The sequence below is a fragment of the Pseudorasbora parva genome, chromosome 25 (assembly GCF_024679245.1).
Source record: "Pseudorasbora parva isolate DD20220531a chromosome 25, ASM2467924v1, whole genome shotgun sequence".
NCBI lineage: Eukaryota > Metazoa > Chordata > Actinopteri > Cypriniformes > Gobionidae > Pseudorasbora > Pseudorasbora parva.
In genome coordinates this window covers 4,718,138-4,740,506 of record NC_090196.1, presented here as the reverse complement: position 1 = coordinate 4,740,506, position 22,369 = coordinate 4,718,138, and the positions used below count along the sequence as shown (strand labels likewise).

Sequence of the window (22,369 nt, the reverse complement as noted above, 5' to 3'; positions counted from 1 at the left end):
AGTATTGTACGTTTTATTGTGTGTGAAAACGTTAGTAAATGTACGTGTAGTAGAATCACACTTTACGTAAAAATACTCACGTATTTTCATGAGATCACGTTGGATCAAAAGGCACACAGAGGCGTGTCATTTTAAATGTCTTTATTATTATTATTGGGCTAAGAAACTTTTTAAATGACAAATTCATTTCACAAGAGAAGCTTGAGTTCCCTATATCGAGGGAACTTCGCACTGCGTCGAAACGACGAATTGGGGATGCTCCCTAAGCATAACCGCATCTGAAGTATGAATGAAACCTGTCCAATCCTGATTGGTGCAACGTCATGACGTAGATGTGACGGCATCACCGGAAGCTATAAAGGGATGTCCGGCGCATAGTAGCGCCAGTTATCGCTCTTCAGCATAACGCTCTGTGTATATTGTCCTGTCTATTTACTGTTGTACGTCTTTCTAGCAAAGTAAATTAAATATATATAGAGTACAAATGGCGACTAAGAGCACTGAGTTCAGGCGGTGTGTGCCTCCGTGTCCTCGATTTATGTCAGGCACGGACACACACTCGCTTTGTGTTCTATGTTTGGGTGTGCAGCATGCCACAGCGGCTCTCGAGGGAGCCGCTTGTGAGCATTGTGAGAAGCTCACACTCAAGGTGCTTCGCTCGCGGCTGGCCGTTTTTAATGACGGCGGTCAGCCCCGTGAACCCCGTGGTTCGGGACCCGCAGTCGCTGAGGCGGCTCGGCGTCTCAGATCATGGGGTTCACAACTGGATTTGTCAGCGGAGATTGAGACTGCCGAGGCACTTTCTCAATCATCCGCTGACAGTCCAGATGACCGTCCTCCCCGTGTGGAAGCCCGCGCTGCGGCTTCTTCCCCGGGGTGGGCGGTCCGATGCTCGTGCTCTCTGGTTCTGAGGAGCCAGATGAGTCCGACATCGAGGCGGGGGATGAAGATATATTGTCGCCACTTCATCCACCCGTCAATGAGGAGTTAGTGGAGGTGTTGACCCGTGCTGTGGCCAAATTAAATATTGAATGGCCACAAGAGAGGCAGGAGATCCAGCCACCCAGCAGGCTGGATGACCGCTTTCTCTCTCGCCGGGCTCCAACACCTCGCCGGGGCTTACCATTTTTCCCGGACCTGCACAACGAGTTGAGCAGGTCCTGGAATAAGCCTTATTCAGCGCGTGTTTCCAACCCCCCGGTACTGGATTATTCTAACGTACTGGGGGCGCGCGAGGCTGGTTATGGGACGATGCCGCGGGTGGAAGATGCTCTCGCGAGCTATCTTTCGCCCGAATCGGCATCGTCCCTTAAAGCCCCGGCACTGCCCACCAAGCCATGCCGTGATACATCTGCGTTGGTGGGTAGGGCATATATGGCGGCTGGGCGGGCTGGTAGTTCCCTGCATACATTATCTATTTTGCAGGCATACCAGGCCGACCTCCTCAAAGAGCTAGATGAGGGAGAGGGTCCCTCCCCTGAAGACATTTTAGAGCTCCGTAAAGCTGCTGACCTGTCTCTCCGCATCACCAAGGAGACGGCCCGTGCCATCGGCCGCTCCATGGCATCTATGGTGACTGTGGAGAGACACTTATGGTTGAATTTATCGGGGATGAAGGAGAGGGATAAAACCTTTCTCCTTGATGCCCCGATTTCGCCTTCTGGTCTGTTCGGCGACGCCGTTAATAACGTCGTCGACAGATTTCAGGAGGCGAAAAAACAGTCAGCAGCTTTTCGGCAGTTTCTCCCTCGTCGCTCTAAGGGGAAGGCTGCCCAAAGCGGGCAGCCTCAGCCGTCCACTAGCTCCTCGCACAGACAGGTGCAGAAGGAGAGCGTCGCTTTTCGAGCCCCTCCTCCGGGAGCTTGGCAACAAAGGCGGCGCTCTCAACAACAACAGCAGCAGCCTTCGAGGCCGAAGGGCGATCTGAGGAACGTCATTCTGGCTAAGAAGGCTGCTGCAAAAAGGTCCTAGCATCGGCTGGACCTTTAAGAGCGGTCCCCCCCGCGCGGACGCAACCGAGGTTGTTCTCCGCGCGGCGCTCGGGGGAAAACGATGTGGTAATCCCGCCGTCACTGACGCTTCGGGCCACATCGTTTTCCCTGGGACAGGTGCTGTCCCAGTCGCCTCAAAAAAGACCTGCGACGGAACAGCGCTTGTCCCCACACACCGAATATCGACTCCAGCTGCTCCCTGCCGGGGCTCCGCTTCAGGGGGCTGGGGACGAGATTCAAATAACACCCGAGGTCAGCCTCGAGAGGCTGATTCCCTTAGTAGATTATCTCGGCGCATGGAAATGCCTTCCGAATATATCAAAATGGGTCCTGCGTACTGTAGAGACAGGGTACAGACTGCAGTTCGATCACCCCCCTCCAAAGTTCAATGGGGTGACATGGACTGCAGTGGTGCCACAGCGGGTTCGGGTAATGGAACTAGAAGTAAAATCCTTGCTGGCGAGAGGAGCCATAGAAAAGGTTCCGATGTCGGAGAGGGATGCCGGGTTCTACAGCCGGTACTTTATAGTTCCAAAAAAGGATGGAGGGCTACGGCCGATTTTAGATCTGAGGTATCTGAACCGGTCTCTAAGGAGATTCAGGTTCAAAATGTTGACTATCTCTGCCATCGTGAGTCAGACCCAGCCCAAGGACTGGTTCGTCACGATAGATTTAAAAGACGCCTATTTCCATATATCCATCCTTCCATGCCACAGGAAGTTTCTGAGGTTCGCTTTTGGGGGCGAAGCATACCAATATCGTGTACTTCCGTTCGGTCTAGCTCTTTCCCCTCGCACGTTCACGAAGTGCATGGATGCAGCTCTGGCTCCATTGAGACTGCAGGGCATCCGTGTGCTGAATTATATCGACGACTGGCTAATCCTGGCGCAGTCGTACGAGATGGCAGTTCAACATCGAGATGTAGTTCTGTCACACATCCAGTGCTTGGGGTTGAGACTCAATTCGAAGAAGAGTGTGTTACAGCCGGCCCAGAAAACGAGTTTTCTGGGGGTAATATGGGACTCGGTTTCGATGCGGGCACATCTATCTCCCGCACGAATCGAGACCACTCTAGCGATAGTCTCAAAAATAAAGCTAGGCCAGAATATCACTGTAAAGCACTTTCAAAGAGTATTAGGGTACCTAGCGGCAGCATCCAATGTCATTCCCTTCGGCCTGTTACACATGAGGGCTTTACAGTGGTGGCTAAAGACCAGGGGGTTCTCCCCCAGGGGGAACCCTTTTCGTATGATCAGAGTTACGCGCAAATGCCTTCGGGCTCTAGTCATATGGAAGAAAGTCTGGTTTCTGTCCCAGGGACCAGTGCTGGGAGCATCGTGTTGCCGGAAGACCGTTTCAACAGATGCATCCCTCACTGGTTGGGGCGCGGTCATGGAAGGCCGCTTTGCGAGAGGTCCGTGGGAGGACCGTCATTCCTCCTGGCACATAAACTGTCTGGAGATGATGGCGGTCTACAAAGCTCTGAGGAGTTTTTTCCCGGATCTCCGCGGACACCACGTTCTGGTCCGCTCAGACAATATGGCAGTCGTGGCGTATTTGAACCGCCAGGGGGGGTTGAGGTCGCGCCCTCTGTGCAGACTGGCGCATCTCATCCTCCTCTGGTCACAGGAGAAATTGTTATCACTCAGGGCTATGTACATCCCAGGGATACAAAATCAGGGGGCAGACATACTGTCGAGGCAGGGGCTGAGGCCCGGGGAGTGGCGGCTCCACCCAGAGGTGGTGGAGCAGATATGCGAAAGGTTCGGCCCAGTGGAAGTGGATCTCTTCGCGTCTCGAGAGACGTCCCACTGTCCGCTGTGGTTCTCCCTCACTCATCCAGCCCCATTGGGGCTGGACGCCATGGTACAGACGTGGCCGAGGCTGCGTCTGTATGCATTTCCCCCGATCGCTCTGCTCCCCGGGGTCCTGGAGAGAGTTCGGCAGCAGGGAGTCAGTCTTCTTTTGGTGGCTCCTCGTTGGCCGACTCGAGTATGGTTCTCAGACATCATAGCTCTGCTGGTGGGTCAGCAGAGGAGGGACCTTCTGTCACAGGCGGGGGGCACAATATTTCACCCCCGGCCAGAAATATGGAGCCTGTGGGTCTGGCCCCTGAGGGGGCCAGGTACCAGGAGGCGGGACTACCAGCAGACGTTATAGAGACCTTACTCAGCTCTAGGGCTCCATCAACTAGGAGATTGTACAGCCTCAAGTGGAATGTCTTCGTCACTTGGTGTAGAGAACGTGAGGTGGATCCAGTTAACTGCCCGGTGGCTTCAGTGCTGGAGTTCCTCCAAGATCGTTTCTCTGCAGGGCTTACCCCGTCTACACTCAAGGTGTACGTGGCTGCCATTGGGGCTTTCCACACTCCTCTGGGTGATGGGCAGTTGGGTAGGCACCAATTGGTTGTACGATTCCTCCGCGGGGCTAGGAGGATGAGGCCTGTAGTCAGGACCAGGGTTCCTTCCTGGGATCTGGCGGTGGTTCTCGAAGGACTGGCTGAGGCTCCCTTTGAGCCACTAGAAACAGTTGAACCTAAGTTTCTGACCCTTAAGGTAGCTTTCCTTTTGGCTATTACATCTCTGAGGAGAGTGGGGGATCTTCAGGCCTTGGCTATTACGCCGACTTGCCTGGAGTTTGCCCCCGGGGGAGTAAAAGCTATCCTGCACCCTAGACCGGGCTACGTGCCTAAGGTGCCTTCTAGTGTGGTCAGATCTTTAGTTCTACAGGCTTTCCATCCTCCGCCTCATGTGACGGCGGAAGAAGGGAGACTTTTTCTATTGTGCCCCGTCAGGGCTCTTAGAATATATATTGAGAGGTCAGCACAGTGGAGGAAATCTGAACAACTTTTAGTATGTTTTGGTCCGCCTAAGAAGGGGTTGCCTGCAGCTACTCCCACTATAAGTAACTGGATAGTGCAGGCGATTGCCTCGGCATATCAGGTGCGCGGTCTGCCTTCACCTATAGCCGTAAGGGCACATTCCACCAGGGGCATGGGCTCCTCGGTGGCTCTTCTTTCGGGCGTTCCAATGCAGGATATCTGTGAGGCGGCCGGTTGGGCCACTCAACATACTTTTATTCGATTTTACAGTCTTCACCTCCCTGCGACTCCCGGCGCCAGGGTGCTCCAGTCCTAATTGTGCCTGGGTTCCAGCTTCACATTAGGGCAGGCGTACCCTTGGTGTGGCATAGTGGGTACTCGTTCCCCAATTCGTCGTTTCGACGCAGTGCGAAGTTCCCTCGATATAGGGAACGTCTCGGGTTATGTATATAACCCTTGTTCCCTGAGAGGGAACGAGCACTGCGTCTCGTCGCCACACCGCGTATCGCCTGAGAGCGTTCTGCTTCATCGCGATAATTGACGCTACTATGCGCCGGACATCCCTTTATAGCTTCCGGTGATGCCGTCACATCTACGTCATGACGTTGCACCAATCAGGATTGGACAGGTTTCATTCATACTTCAGATGCGGTTATGCTTAGGGAGCATCCCCAATTCGTCGTTTCGACGCAGTGCTCGTTCCCTCTCAGGGAACAAGGGTTATATACATAACCCGAGACGTTTTTTCACTCCAAACGCCAGGGTGACCAGACTGACCAGAAAAGACGCACGTGACGTCATGTTTACATGACTCTCGATTGTTAAAATGAGTATCAAATTAACGATAAACTTTAACAGAGACACAGGTACGCACTACACAGGTACGCAGTTTATTTGTCGCGCTTCTGTTTTTTTTTTTTCACACTCTAGCAGTTAATAAACAGAACTGCATGTGATTGTAACCGGCGTTACTTCTCTCCGTTTATGACTATGGACGAGTCACCCAGGTCCTGTGCTACTCCACAGCGGCGGCGACCCGCCGGACTAAAGTAGTCAGAGAATAAACACTTATTATAGGTGTACCACCATGGTGATTCAGGATACTGACTCCAGTACTCACCGATATGGTTTCGAAATCGGAACAACTCTAGGTAAAAGGAAAGAAGTGTAAGACACAGCTTTCAACCGATCACAACACTAACGTTACATCACGGGTTCTCACTCTGCGTGTGTTTCGCGCTGGATGACTGTCGTGCTTAGCGGTGCAGGTACAGAGGAGAAGTAGAAGAAGAGAAGAGGATGACACCATTTGCTATGCGGGGATGTTTTCATTTTCCTCCTTAACACATATATTTTAAACCACAAACTACGGAGTATGTTTTGGACATCATTTAACCGTGTAAAAGACTAACAAAAAATTTAAATAACCCAATTTCTTACTCCAAGTTTTAGGGGTGCTGAAGCACCCCTAAAAAGGAGCTAGCCTCGCCCATGGGCCAGAGGAGAACTGGCACCCCGACTGAGTCTGGTTTCTCCCAAGGTTTATTTTTCTCCATCATGCCCTGATGGAGTTTTGGTTCCTCGCCACTGTCGCCTTTGGCTTGGCTTGCTCAGTTGGGGACAATAAAATTATGATCCAAGTTATGATCAAAGTTATTCAACTAACTATACAAATTAAATGTAATAATTTGGTCATATTTAATTCTATAGCTAGCCAAATAAAAATTTTGTTGCAATATTGTCCTGTTTGACACTGTGAAGCTGCTTTGTAACAATCGTCATTGTAAAAGCGCTATATAAATAAAGTTGATTGATTGATTGATTGATTGATTGATTGATTGATTGATTGATTGATTGATAGAAGCATTATCCTGGAAAACAGTGAGTGATGAAAATGTACATGATAGTATACTGAAGTTATTTTATGTAGACAATTATTTGCCCTCTACCCTCTGTAGATGATGCAAGGCTTTTGGTAGACCAATTGCAGAGTATCTTAGCAGAAGGAGGATTCAAACTCCGGCAATGGGCCACGCAACTGCATAGTCACTTGCCAGTGGGATCCAGATCTGACAAGAGGAGAGATTGGGATGATCCCAAGTTACCTGCAGATTTAGTGAATGCTTGCAAAAGATGGGCAAGGAAGATCCAAAGCATGCACATCAAGAGTAAAACTATTTTTTTGCTCTAAATGGGTGCTCAACAAGAACAAAGTATGGCTTCCAAAAATCACAAATGAACAAACAAGCGAACATGACACACGAGCATAGTCAAGCAAAAGCCGGCATATATTAGTTCTCTGCTAATGTCCGTTGTGTGTTTTGAATACTGACATGCACTGAGTGTGCTCTTCTCACCATCATTAGTAGACACGCCCCTTACTGCTGATTGGCTACAAGTTTGTTATTGCACTCCGCCTAGTCCGTTTTGGAAAACAGTTTTGAAATTACACTTACCCCACCTTTAAAGGGCTCCAGGGGGCTAAACCCTCCTCATCCCCTCACAGTTCCTACTTGGGACCTGTCTGTGGTTATTAGGGGCCTTAAAAGACTGCTGACCTTCGCATAAGTGTTAATCTATTTATATTTTATGTCAAGTATGTTTGTACTCTTAATTTATTTGTAATGTGGGGATTGTAGGGGGAGGGTGACATTTATGTTTGTACTCCTCTTTTTTATATCTGTTAACCTTTGATGGGATTTGTATAAATCTTTATCTTTTCAAATTAAAAGATGTTGATTTGAATTGATAAACAAAGGTTTATCTTTGGTCTCTCTCAAAGATTTATTTTACTTAATTTTTACTTTTTGACTGACTACCAACCCTAGATGGGAAGTTATGGTACAAATAGATCAGCAGGGGTCGCTATTCTCAGAACTGTTCACAATGAGAGTACTAATAATGGAAGGTGGCTATACTCAGAGAGAGAGAGAGAGAGAGAGAGAGAGAGAGAGAGAGAGAGAGAGAGAGAGAGAGAGAGAGAGAGCAATTTATCTTCTTGAGAACCAAAGGGAAAAGGATTTTTTTTTTTTTTCATTGTTTGGAGAATAAGAAACATGGGGAAAAAAAAAACATTTTCAGGTAAAAAACATTTTTTATATATGTCTTAAGAAGAGGACTCAGTTAATAAGGAAATGAAAACAAGACTCTATTAACAAAACAATGCTTTTATAACCCATTTTTATACAGCTCTGGAAAAGAGAATATTGCAAAATTAGCAGTTTCTCTGGATTTATTATTTGTATGTGTTTGAGTGAAATTATTATTATTTTATTTATTTATTCCATAAACATAAACTTTAAATAAAAATGTAGAGCATTTATTAGCAGAAAACGGCATCTGGTCAAAATAATGAAAAAAGATGCCATGTTTTCAAATGTCAAATAATGCAAAGAAAACTAGTTTATATTCATTCAATCCGGAGATTGTGCTGGCCATGATGGGATCACCTTGATTGGCCTGTCTGTGTGGATTGGAGCATTGTCCTGCATGAAAAAACGAGTCCTTTGAGTTGGGAAACATTGTCAGAGCAAAAGGAAGCATGTTTTCTTCCAGGATAACCTGCATAGCTTGAGTCACACTCATTCTTCACAAAGACAGATCTGCATGATTCTGATCTTGTCTAAGAAGTCCAGTTTTCAACTTCGCCCAACAACTGATATATAAAGTAATATATGGTAACAATACATGTTATAGGTTGCAAAATGATTCATGAATTCATATCCTCTTTAACCACCAGATGGCAGGAACGGTTTGACTATAACTAACATGCGGTAGACTGTCTATTAAATGAAATCGTTAATCATGATGATTGTGTAAAATCTATTCGAAACCCCAAATTATGGTTCCTGGCCTGCTTATTGATGAAACATCGCCTGTTGAGTTTTTTTCTGGGGTTAATCTTGAGAGTAGCCTAGAAAGAATTGTTATCGAATTATTTTTTCCTCAGTGATAGATATGACTATATCTTTGTGACCAAAACCATGTTTTTGAACAGTAGGCTAGGTTCAATATTTCTAATTTAAAAGGGGAAATTTTATTTAATGTAACTGGAATGTGTCATCAGAAAGTGAAACGATTAATTTCATTGTAGCCTATTTTTTAATGCGACATAAATTCAACATTTGGTTAAACTCCTTTTACTACAAAAGGCTACAAAAAACACAAACTAATAAATATATCCCCTAAAAGCATAGTGAGATACTTGTGTTTGGTTCACTAAAGAACCGAGTCATTTGAGTCATTCATTTGGTAATCGTACAACTATGGTTTGATTCATTAAAAAGAACCTGCTCATAAGAGTCTTTCGTTCGGGAATCGGACAGTCTGCTCGGGCTGTAGTAGCCGTGGCATGTGGTGGTGGTGCAGTTGGAAAAGCCTCTGGCGAACAGCAGGAGTTTCTGTATTTAGTAGCATATAATATTCCGTCCGTCTCTGGGGAAGAATGCAGGCGAGAAATGACTGAGTTAAGAATCGGTTCTCGCGGTTCACAAGTCTATATTATCCATGGTAGTAATGTAATTCACGCCGGTGACGTGACCACTTGCGGATAATTGCGGAATTCCCAGACGTGTGTGCGATATTGACATTGGATCAGGACGCGAAAGCTGTCGGTCCTTTGACCATTAGCCTACTGCTCACAGAAAGAAACATTCATATTGAGCAGCAGAATTAATACAGAGAGATTTATTTCGTTGCGTGATGGGGAATGGGCTCTGCGCCGAGAAAGCAGGTTCTCCCAGGTAAAATCACTATTATTTTATTGGCTTTATGTTTTAAAAGAAACGAGACATAACAGTAATGACCATTTAAAATCTCCTTTTAGACATTAATTTAAATTAACTTTTTTTAACCCCTGTATGAAATATTGTTTGTCCTGTTGTCTAAGATTAATTAGGTTAATCTATAATGTTTTTTTCTTCTGACGTAAATTTCCCTTTAATCCAATTTAAAGGAGTGTGCACTTTAGTGTGATTAGAGAAAACCTGTACAACACACTAAAACACTTCACAATGAAACTCCTATTTGTTTTCAAAGCAAGATAAATTCAAACATTCAACAGTGTGTGATACATCTATATTTATCACACTGTTAAATGTTGGAATTTATCTTGCTTATTACAATGAGTATTGACCGGAAATAAATTCACCATAATGTAAATGAAAATATGTTACACTATATATAACAATAAATGATCATAATGCCAATAAATAGGCATACAGCAGTGAACACAAATAGGAGTTTCATTGTGAAGTGTTTAGTGTGTTTGCCTATGTGACCCTAGACCACAATACCAGTAATAATAAGTAGGCTAATCATTGTTTTATGTTTTTTTTTTGTTTTTGTTTTTTTAAATCTATGTATGGCTTGTTTGGATAGGATAATATTTGGCTGAGGGTGCAAAAAAGGCTAAATTTTGAAATCACATTTAAAGGGATAGTTCACCCAAAAATGAAATTTCTGTCATCATTTACTCACCCTCAAGTTGTTCCAACCCTATATGAGTTTGTATGAATTTGTTCTGCTGAACCCCCAAAAAAGATATTTGGATGGATGTTTGTAACAAAGCAGAGAGAACAACCATTCACTACCATAGTAGGGGAAAAATACTATGGTAGTCATTGATTGTTCTCTCTGCTCCCATTTCAAAAGATGAGAGAGGCCTGTAATTTTGATCATAGGTACACTTCAACTATGAGAGGCAGAATGAGGGGGGAAAATCCTGAAAAATCACAGATTTTTAAAGAATTTATTTACAAATTATGGTGGGAAAGTATTTGGTGAATAACAAAAGTTAATCTCAATACTTTGTTATGTACCCTTTGTTGGCAATGACAGAGGGCAAAGGTTTTCTGTAAGTTTTCCACAAGGTTTTTACACACTGCTGGTAGTTTGGCCCATTCCTCCATGCAGATCTCCTCTAGAGCATGTTTGGGGCTGTCGCTGAGCAAAATAGATTTTCAATAGAATTTCAATTCCTGACAAAAAATTTCTATGGGGTTGAGATTTGGAGACAGGCTAGGCCACTCCTGGACCTTGAAACGCTTCTTACGAAGCCACTCCTTCTTTGCCTGGGCGGTGTGTTTGGTATCATTGTCATGCTGAAAGACCCAGCCACATTTCATCTTCAATGTGCTTGCTGAGAAGGAAGGAGGTTTTTACTTAAAATCTCACGATACATGGCCCCATTAATTATTTCCTTTACACGGATCAGCGTCCTGGTCCCTTTGCAGAAAAACAGCCCCAAAGCATGATGTTTTCACCCCAGGCTTCCCAGTAGGTATGGTACAACTCAGTATTTTTTCTCCTCCAAACACCACACATTGAGTTTTAACCAAAAAGTTATATTTTGGTTTCATCTGACCATATGAAATTCTCCCAACTCTCTTCTGGATCATCCAAATGCTCTCTAGCAAACATCAGATGGGCCCAGACATGTACTGGCATAAGCAGGGACACACGTCTGGCACTGCAGGATTTGAGTCCCTGGCAGTGTAGTGTTACTGATGGTAGCCTTTGTTACTTTGGTCCCAGCTCTCTGCAGGTCATTCACTAGGTCCATTGTGTGGTTTTCTGATTTTTTGCTCACCGTTCTTGTGATCATTTTGACCTAACAAGGTGAGATCTTGCGTGGAGCCCCAGATCGAGGGAGATTATCAGTGGTCTTGTATGTCTTCCATTTTCTAATAATTGCTCCCACAGTTGATTTCTTCACACCTAGCTGCTTACTAGGGGTGTCCATGGTTAACCGATTGACCGATTAACCGTTAAAAATTGCGTAACTGAGTGAAACATTTTGCTCGGTTAAGTGGCGTGAATGACGTGCTTTGAATTTAGTTGTAATATAGGTTTGCACCCCTAGAGACCGCCAGAGCGCTCCCAGACATTTGTAATATCCACAAGAAGAAGTCATGACCCGCTTTCTAAGCGGGCAAAGAAAGCGTGGGAGCACTTTAAAAATGAGAGTGACGGGGCAAAATGCAAGTATTGCAATGCAGTGCTTACCGCATTTTTCAGGCTATAAGTTGCTCCGGACTATGAGGCGCATCAGTCAAAATATGCGTCATGAAGAGGAAAATAACATACGTCGCACTGGACTAAAAGTCGCATTAGGGCAGAGGCAGAGCGGGAGCCGCGCGCGCTGTGCATAACGGATCAGAAGAAAGAAAGTTTGAAGTGAGAAACTTGTGAATGACTAGAGAAAAGCAGACGTTACTTTAACTGTAATGAAGAAAACAAAAAAGCTAATCGCGGACTGAAAGCAAGATGGCCAGAGCTGAAGGGACGAGTCCACAGATGCTTGAACTCTGCCGGGAGAGGCTCAGCCGCGCGAGTCAAACGCTGTGTCTGTGTGAATCATTCTCGGCTGCATATTTTACTACATGCCCTAATCATGCAGGCGCCCTCGCGGCCACTTGCATTGCTCGTGAACTGGAGCGCATATCATCCTAATTTAACGAAACTCAGCGTACGCCTCACAGACATGAAATAGAGCTCAAGAAACTTGAAATGTCTTTTATCAATTTAAAACGAAAAGAAATAGGCTACTCTCTGATTATGTAATCCATGATGTGCATTTCTCTATATAGGCGCGTTCACTACGGAGATGGTGGTCGTCAAATTAATAAGCTAAAAATAACCCTGACGCACACTATGGTTAACCGAGTATTAACCGCTAAGGGCCTCGGTTAACAGTTAATGAAAAACTTGAAAACGTGCAGCCCTACTGCTTACCTATTGCAGATTCAGTCTTCCCAGCCTCGTGCAGGTCTACAATTTTGTTTCTGGTGTCCTTTAACAGCTCTTTGATCTTGGCCATAGTAAAGTTTGGAGTCTGACTCTTGAGGTTGTGGACAGGTGTCTTTTATACTGATAACGAGTTCAAACAGGTGACATTAATACAGGAAACAAATAGAGGACAGAGGAGCCTCTTAAAAAAGAAGTTACAGGTCTGTGAGAGCCAAAAAACGTGCTTTTTTTGTCACCAAATACTTATTTTCTACCATAATTTGCAAATAAATTCTTTAAAGGTGTCATGAACTGGCTTTAATTTTTTTTTTAAAGATATTTTATTTATATATATCTTAATATATATCTTAATATATATATATATATATATATATATATATATATATATATATATATAATTTATTTTTTAAATATATATTTATTTTATTGCTGCTGGCTAGCGTGATCCATGAGTCAGTGGGCGGGGCTACTGAATTACACATGCTTATTATTCTGTAGAGGCCTGTTTCGCCACTAGATGACTTCAAGATGCGAACACGGTCGTTTTCTGGGCCTGGTGTCTATAAAAGCTTTTCTTTGACTAACAAGGAAGTTTTCAGCTCTGAAACTTACAGGACAATCTTATATTACCATAGCCTGACGTGGTCATACTCAACTCTAGTCAGAATATGAGTCTGATGCTCCATTGGGCTGTGATTATGGGGCATGTTTCAACCCAACCAGGAAAGACATCAATTGGATAGACCAACAACCAATCAGAGCAACGAAGCGACGCATTGTCAAATGTCAACAGAGTTCAACTGCACCGTGTTGCCAAGTCCGCGTTTTTCCCCGCGGGTTGTTTTCTATGTCCGTGAGTTGAAGCGACTATTATGTGATATATAGACCCATGAGTGCGAATTTTAGCAGGCAACCTTGCCAAAATAACACACTTACCCCCCAAATGCCATTTTTCCCCCAGAGAACTTGGCCGGTTTTGTTGTAAAAACTTGGCAACCCTGTCTGCACATGCGCGCTGAAATCAGGCTGGAATAAACAATCTTTGCCGGTGTTGTAAAGAAATAAAATAATTTAATGATACCCAGAGAACTTACCCAACATGATCATCATTTCTGAGAGAAATTGTGAAGGTGAATGCAGATACAAACAAGCTCTCCGTTTAGAATTTGAACAAATATAACCCAAACCCCTTTGATGACGTGCATGATTACGTTACTGTTGATCATCTGTCTGTCATCGTCTAAAGCCCGCCCTGATGATTTCATTGGTCCGAAGTTTCTATTCGGGGATAATTACTCCTCTATGGATTGAGTCCAGACCGAACTGCCGACCTAAATATGTTGTGGGCGGGGCTGAGTTCGGCTGGCATCCAGGCTAATATTACCATAACCTTTTATATCAAAAGCTCAAGGGAAAGCTGATTCCTCAGTTAACCCCCCCTTTAAAAAAATTATAGATTTTTTTTCCTCATTCTGTTTCTCACAGCTGAAGTGTACCTATGATGAAAATTACAGGCCTCTCATCTTTTTAAAGTGGGAGAATTTGCACAATTGTGGCTTACTAAATACTTGTTGGTCCCACTGTATATTACTGATCTGCCCACATTGTCACTGTATGATAATTGAAATTAGATAATTAACATCACCGTTTTCACCAGAGCGGCTGTACAGCCGAATCAAATTCTGTTGCATTACCTTCCTGGTAACACTGTGAAGATGCTTTGAGACAAATGGACTTGTAAAAAGCACAATATATTAATAAAGGTGATTAAATTGGATAAAAGAAAAATCGATAATTTTGACCCATAAAATGTATTGTTGGCTATTACCACAAATGTACCCGTGAGACCTATGACTGATTTTGTGATCCAGGGTCACATAATAATATATTCAAGAATCATGTTTGGTAACAAAGTATTTGGTGCATATCACTGTCAATGCTATTCATTTGTAAAATAATAATGATGAAAGATACAAGTACTTTTTTTTTTATTCTCACAGTAGAGAAATCTCTCAGCAATGATTCATCATCATCATCTTCACCACCACCTTCATCATTAAATAATTCTGCTGTACCAATGATCATCATCACAGCTCCGTCTCGAGAAAACCTTTTGGATATGCCAGTGAGTCTGAAAATAGAGGATGCCAATAAAGAGGCACGGCCCATGGGAAGTCCTGTGTTTGTTGGTCGAGGTCGTTTTTGTCACGGGCACAGCCTGATTTAATGAGGTATGAAATGAAAATACTAGTTATTCTAGTCATGGGGTAAAAGTTACTGAGCTGTTGACTGTATACATAAAGTTACAGAATCTTTCCTTCAGGGGCGCCATGAGTTTTAGTCTTCTGTCTAGTCAAGTTAAGTTACCTTCATTTATTTAGTGTTTTATACAATACAGATTTTTTTTTTTAAAAGCAGCTTTACAGAGATAATAGGAAATTAATGCAACAAAGATTGGCTATACAGATGCCCTAGTCCAGCATAAAGGGATAGTTCACCCAAAAATGAAAATCACTCCATGATTTACTCACCATCAAGTCATCCTAGGTGTATATGACATTCTTCTTTCAGATGAATACAATCAGAGCTATATGAAAAAATGTCCTGGCTAGTCCAAGCTTTATAATGGCTTTGAAAGGGAACCAAAAAAAAATTAAGCCCATAAAAGTGCATCCATCCATTATAAAAGTGCTCCACATGGATTCAGGGGGGTTAATTAAAGCCTTCTGAAGTGAAGCGTAACTGACACAACGTATGAGGGTTACTTCAGCGAGTAGCATATGGCTTTGTGTCAGTAGAAACCCTGGAGTATATTCGACTGAACGTACTCCAGGGATGGTAGATCAGAGTAATCCAGTAGCGGTATTTGGGAATGGCCTCACAGGGCAGCAAAGCATTCTGGGAATTGTCTTTCATCCCCATGAGACAAAAATACATTTTCTGACTTTTCTCAGTGTAGAAAGCACCAAATTACAAAATAATTCACATTTCTACTACATTAATGGCCCAGTTTAAATACAGATTCATCTTCCCAGCGTTGAGGTACTCCTTTAATTAACCCCCCTGGAGCCATGTGGACTACTTTTATAGTAATATTATTTTTTTGAGCTTCAAATTTTGGGCTGCCGTTCACTGCCATTATAAAGCTTTTTAAAATAAATCTGATTGTATTTGTCTGAAAGAAGAATGTCATACCAAGGATGGCTTGAGGGTGAAGCGTATACCAAGCGTTGTCTGATTGCTTAGAAAGCTGAATAATATCTAAACCAGAATACTGGAAATGGACAACCTTTAATAAACATAATATCTACACCGTAAAGGCTTCGAAATACATTATTATCTAACTTAGACATACCAGCTCCTCCGTCCATTTTATACACGGCTACCACCCATCCCGTGTGATTATATAAACAACAACAAATTTCATATAATAAAAAATACAAACAAGCCATTTCAATCACAAATAAATCAATTACAAATACGCTCTTCGTCGTTTTTTATTCAGCATGGTGCTAATATAACTTGGCCCTTACATTTGTGTTGTACGAGAACATAAACTCTCTGAACGCTGACAGTTGTCCATTTGGATGTTCAAATGAGCGACTGTAAGCTTTCACGGAGTTACGAGTTCCTCTTCTTATAACTTGAGATGAACTAAATTTGCTCTGTGTTTACGTGCCTAACGTTATATGTGTTACATTAGTCCTTGATCCGGACGGCTTTGGAGTGATTGGAGATGGAAAACACAGCAGAAACAGATCTAGAGCCTTTAAAGCTGAAGTCTTTAAAAACAAACAAGACGTTTCTAATACCGCACAGAGAACGGGTAAGACCTGTTATCATTTGAATACAAGCTATATTTGTATTATTAAAAAAAGGGCTGCATAAACATTTATTGCCGTGTTTGTGCGCGATGTGCATAGTTGGGGAAATGCAGGAGTGTGAAGGAGTACGAGAAGATGAATCGGATCGGAGAGGGAACATATGGGATCGTGTGTGAGTCTCACCAGCAGGACTGATAATGTTCTTCAACATATAATGCATAATTATATCTGTAATGTGTCACCCATCGTTATCCAAACAGCTAACTTATTTAGATTTGATTGTGGTTTTACAGACAGAGCACGTGATACGAGGACAAATGAAATAGTTGCACTGAAGAAAGTGCGAATGGATAAAGAGAAAGACGGTCAGTTGATACAGTCAATTTTACTATATTTCAGTCTTACTTTATTCACTCTTATGACATTATTTACAAACCTTTATTATTTTCCTTCCCCATGAAACACAAAAGCAGATCGCATGAAAGCTTGTTTATCCTCCACAGAATAAAACATTTTAAAAGATAATCGTGACTTTATCTCACAATTATGAGTTTACATCTCCCAATTCAGAATTTTTTTCTTTTTTTTTTTTTTTGCTATAAGAGCAAATGGAGACAAAATATATTTAATATAATAATAATGATAATAGATTTTATTTATAACATACTTTTCATTCCAAAGAATCTCAAAGTGCAACAATGGAAAAAGGGAAAAATAACAAAAATGAATAAAAAGTAAAAATATAGAATAATAATATATACTCCTATAGCTAGGGCTGTGTATTGCCAAGAATCTGGCGATACAATAAGTATCACAATACAGGGGTTACGATACAGGGGTATATTGCGATATTTCTTTTTTTTTTATTATTTAAAAGAATAAAGAACACAACCATATGCCTAAAACACGAGACTACACGAAGTATTTTATTTAATTAATACAGTATAATTTATATCACAAATCACTATTTTGTGCAATCTGAGTGAAGTAAAATGTAAAGTGACTGCAGGATTCTTTATGTGTAAATGTTTTAAAGGTTCCCAGTATAGCAGTGGCTATTTAACAACAGAAAGTGCAGTCCATTTCATGACTGAATGACTGTTTGATATATATTTAATAACGTTAAGCTATTTTCTATAAAGCAGTCTATTGTATAAAGTGCTATTTTAAGTACTGAACTGCAGAGCTGGTCATCATATCCGCTATGATCTTTCGTTCTCCTGCCACCGCTGTCAGTTTTTGGTGTGTGTTTATTTTGTTACTGAGAGGAAAACGTGCAGTACATTCTATCGAAACATTTCTCAGCAGCGCGGGTGACGTCAGGATGTTAAGCGAGCTCTCTGTTTCAATGTGTTTCCCGAGTATTAGATTATAACTTGGCCTATTGTGCAAACAAAATGATTCTTGTCGATTTCCTTAGTGGCTTCTTTTTAGCTAAAGCCAACATGAGTCCACACTTCAGCTCTGTGTACTGCAGGAGCGGAATAATGCTATCGTCTTGAGAGCTGGGTTTGCTAATGTAAACACTAGCGATGCACTTTCACCTTGCGCTTCTCCGGCTGCGCGTCAGTTATACCTTCAGAGATAACACTGCCATCTAGCGGTTGGGTGTTATACAGTCTGTGGTTTAAACCGAACACAAAGCCACGAATCTTGGATGTAAATAAATAAATAAATATATAAATATCGGTACAGCGTTTTTGAGAATCGATACAGTATCGCCAAACATAATATCGCGATATTCACGTATCGATATTTTCTTACACCCCTGCCCATAGCCTAGAAATCTAGATGCACCCTAGCGGCAGAAAATGTTTCAGCCAGGGTCGTCTAGCAACTCTCCGTTGGCTTGTGACTTTGAAAAAACAAACTTTAGTCAGGTCAGGCCAATCACATCGTGTATAGAGTCGGTGGGCTTAACATAATGACGGCAGAATTTGACGGTTCCACGTGAAATACCTGGCTGCTACTAGCTACCCTACTAACAAAGAGTGGCACTGAAGTCATTCTTAAAAAAGGAAGATGTGTTCAGAGTTTTGCCGACAGGATATGGCAAAAATGTAATCTATCAACTAGCTCCGATGGTGGGAACATGCATGGGACTCAGCAAACAACCTACTTGTGATTGTTGTCTCACCACTAATGGCGCTCTGGTTGGTTGTAGCTATCGTGTGCAGAGGAAATTTGAAAGACAACCGTTTATCCCGCCCCTCAGATTGAGCCCTGCCAATGCTGTGTTGAATGAAAGTATTAACCTGACAAGCCAGACCCACATCAAGATGTTGGGTCTGGCTTGTCAGGCTAATACTCTTCTTCACCGCTATAAAAGTTAACCCAACTATGACAACATCCACTCTGAGAAACCCGGAAATGTGAAAAGGGTCTGTTGCGAGATATATAAAGTCAGAATATATAAAGTATCAAAATAATACAAGTTATTTTGGCTAGTTTGCCTGCTAAGATTTGCATTCCTGGGTCTATATATCACATAATTAAAGTCGATTCAACCTGCGGACGTGGAAAACAACTCGTTTGCTCTGATTGGTTGTAGGTCTATCCAATTGATGTCTTTCCTGATTCGGTTGAAACACGCCTCATAATCACAGCCCAATGGAGCATCAGACTCATATTCTGACTAGAGTTGAGTATGACCACGTCAGGCTAGAATCCTAAGGCAAGGGGGGATCGGAATTCGGCACAACACCTCTTACTGCTCTTTTCCACGCAATGACATTAGCTGTGTCTCATTTCAGAAGGCTGCGTCCTCTGGAGGTCGTATTTGAAGGCTACATACGCCATAAGTCCGTCCCATTTCAAAAAAGTGAGTAGGACTCTCCAAATGCGACCTTCGAATGCGTCCTTCTTTCACAGGATTTCGGAGTGTGCATGAGGTGTAGCCTTCACGGCTGGAGATAACCCACAATTCTTTGCGGCTGCGTTGAACCGTCATTTAAAAAAAATATATTATATGAAAAAACGGCACCACCGTCAGATATACATGCGAGTGTATGTGTGGTGTTTAAATGTAAGCAGTTTAAGCTTGTTTTTGTTTTTTAAGCTCTATTACCTCAAACAGATAGTCGTGGTAAACAGGATTACAACTGTTTAGTTCTTTTTTAAACGTTTAGAACAGTATTGCTGTCAAGACAAGAAACATTTCATAGTCATTTTTAAGTTATAAATAATTTTCATTCATATAACTGCCGTGAGAGCGCAACGAGGTTGAACGTGTTGGCATAGCAACGTGATACTTCCTGCCTGTGTGTCCTACGAAGGACGTCTCGTTTAATTCTGATTGAGGACACTCCGTACTGCATCCTACACAGGACGTGTCCTCCGGAGGACGCAACCTTCGAAATTTAACGAAATGAGACACAGCTATTGGATGACCAAATGCGTCCACCTGAAAGTAGTGAAAAAAAGAAACTGCACAGAACCTTCAGTGGTTCTTGCATATATTCAAGTCAATTTATTTATAATACACAGCTTTAACTTAGAGTAGATTCCTGCACGTGCAAAATCTTCCCCAGGGGAAGCCCTGAAATCTCTGAAATCTCTTTGTTAGCTCAAATAATTTAGCTCAGTTCCTGGAGGGCCACAGCCCTGCAGTTTAGCATCAACTGTAATTAAACACAACTGATCCAGCTTATCAAGTCCTTCAGGCTTATTCTAAAACTACAGCTATGTGTGTTGGAACAGGGTTCTTGGAACTAAAATCTCCAGGGCTGCGGCTCTCCAGGAACTGCACCCCTGATCTAAACCGTTTTAATCCTGGTCATGAGGATCCGTGGCTCTGCACATTTTGCATGTCCCTTATTTAGCACACCTGATTCAGATCATCAGCTTATTAAGTAAGAGCTTTAATGTGTCATGCCTGGTACACATTGCACGATTTTGGGCTGTCCCAGATGAAAGATGATTTATCATGGCTCCTAAACGGTGAGATGGATTCAAAGATGTCCGTTGGACCATGGATAGCCTGCAACAATTTTCAGAAATTTGATCGTCTCCTAGAATGCTTGCTGCTACGAACTGCGTCTACTGACTCGCTGATAAAAATGCACCATGAAATGGTGTCACAACAACGTTGTGGTCTATGGTTTCCAAAGGCCGCACTAGGATTGTACAGTATAAGATGGAAGATGCAGCCAATAAGAGCACATTCTGTACTATGATGAGGCATGACCTGACACAATTTCTTTACTAAAGCTGTTTCTCAGCAAAAAATAGACAGTTTTAATAAGGTGTTTTATTACTGCCATTTTGAAGGTTTTTGGTGTGTCGCGTGTGTCATAAAAGATAGTGAGGAGGAGGGTTTAAGGCATGGTTTTTAAGTTTGTGTCCACACACAATGCTATTGTATTTGGAGTATAACACACATCATATGGATTTCTTTCATGCTTTTTGTCCTTGTTGGAGCTTGATAGCCCCTTTCCCCCTTCACTTTTATTATATGAAAAAGCAGTTTAAACATTTAGCAAAATTTCACCTTTTGTGTTTCATGTGGAAAAGTACAGGTTTGAAATTACACGAGAAAAGGATGCACATTGAGTGCAACATGCACCAATTAAAGGCCAACTCCGGTGAGAAATGACCCTAGGGGTAATTAACAGATAGTTACCGAGTAGATCGTTCTCTGGGATGCGTTTTCATGAAAATCGAATGTAAAGAGTTTTATCTCTAAACACAGATTAGCTTATAACACTAGTCTATAGTAGCCTGGTTTTACCAGACTCTCGTACATTTCATTTGTACATAGAGACGTATGTCATTTCACTCATGGAAATCCGACAAAATAAAAGTGCACATGTGCATTCTACCTCAGTAATAAAACTATAGGATAAAACCTAAAACTCGTGCATTCGGCTTGTGATTTATTCACTCCACGGTGGAGAGGAGAGTTTTGTGACCGGGAACGCGGTGCTCGCGTGGTCCGTAACGTCATTGTATGCTGTAAATAAAATGTCATATGCTTGGTATGATAATAAATGCTGCTATAAATAACGGACCAATTCAAATGTTTAAGTGCTTTTATTTTAATTTGTTTGAGGGGTGATGAAATATTTTGCTCTTCTAAATACTTGCCAGCATTTTAACGAAATACAAGTCTATAAATGCATCATAATAACAGCAAAGCAACCGTATGGTGTTCTGCAGTGGTCAAAAAGGATTACAAACAGTGCATTTTGAAGTGGTATATTGTTGACAACTCAGATGTGGATTCGAACAGCTGTTACATCAACACAACCTTGTGTTTGTCAAGAGCAGTCGGTAACTCGGCTGGGGATTTTTCCACGGGTGGTGAGAGACGGACGGCAATAAAATAACTGACCAGTCCCTGTAACTTAAATGATGGCAATACCTTCCGACCCCACGAGAAACAGTTACCGTCCGAATAGCTTCAGCCAACTCCTTCATCACTAACGAAGCGATCTGGAAAATCAAACTTTTCCAGAATTTACCCTGTCGGAGGGCCACCAACAAACCCCAGTAAAGACTGTTATTGCTCCGGCTTTAACTTCTGGATATTCGGCAGCGGCGCCACAATGCAATGAATGGTTTAGTTTGCATCTTTCTCCGCTGCCATTACTGAACTACATCTCAAACTAGCGAGTTTTTTTTTTTTTTTTTTTTTTTTTTTTTTTTTTTTTATTGCAAGAACTTTATTGAACAAAAAGAATTTAACAAACAATTTGGCATGGTACAAAAACAAACAAACATACAATTCCTTAAATGGACAAAGGCAAGCATTAAAGAGAGAGTAGACAGAAAAAAAAAGAAAAAAAAATAATAGTAAAAAAATAAAATAAATAAATAAATAAACAAACACACCTAGGGGTTCTCAGCAAGATTGAGCTCCTCTACCAGATTATAGAGAGTTACAGCATTCTTTTTCTTCATTACTTTCAAAGATAAGAAGAAATTAGCTAATTCCTTATGAAATATGAAAAAGTTTGGTTGTGTTTTCAAGAATCTGTTTTTAT

The 22,369-nt window shown here is 42.3% G+C and overlaps 1 protein-coding gene across 4 annotated transcripts in view; it reads left to right on the top strand.

The window, feature by feature from the left end:
• The first annotated feature begins 9,139 nt into the window (after window positions 1-9,139).
• cdk10 (cyclin dependent kinase 10) overlaps window positions 9,140-22,369 on the top strand; it is a 30,058-nt gene continuing 16,828 nt past the window's right edge. Inside the window, exons 1-5 of one of the 4 annotated variants that reach the window (XM_067437216.1) lie at window positions 9,140-9,554; window positions 14,655-14,792; window positions 16,265-16,387; window positions 16,485-16,557; window positions 16,679-16,750. In XM_067437216.1, the coding sequence (XP_067293317.1) occupies window positions 16,298-16,387; window positions 16,485-16,557; window positions 16,679-16,750 (235 nt within the window). In that variant the 5' untranslated portion in view covers window positions 9,140-9,554; window positions 14,655-14,792; window positions 16,265-16,297. Of the gene's footprint in view, window positions 9,555-14,561; window positions 14,793-16,147; window positions 16,167-16,264; window positions 16,388-16,484; window positions 16,558-16,678; window positions 16,751-22,369 lie in introns of those variants that run through there. The other 3 variants (XM_067437215.1, XM_067437218.1, XM_067437217.1) reach the window with 3 other exon arrangements.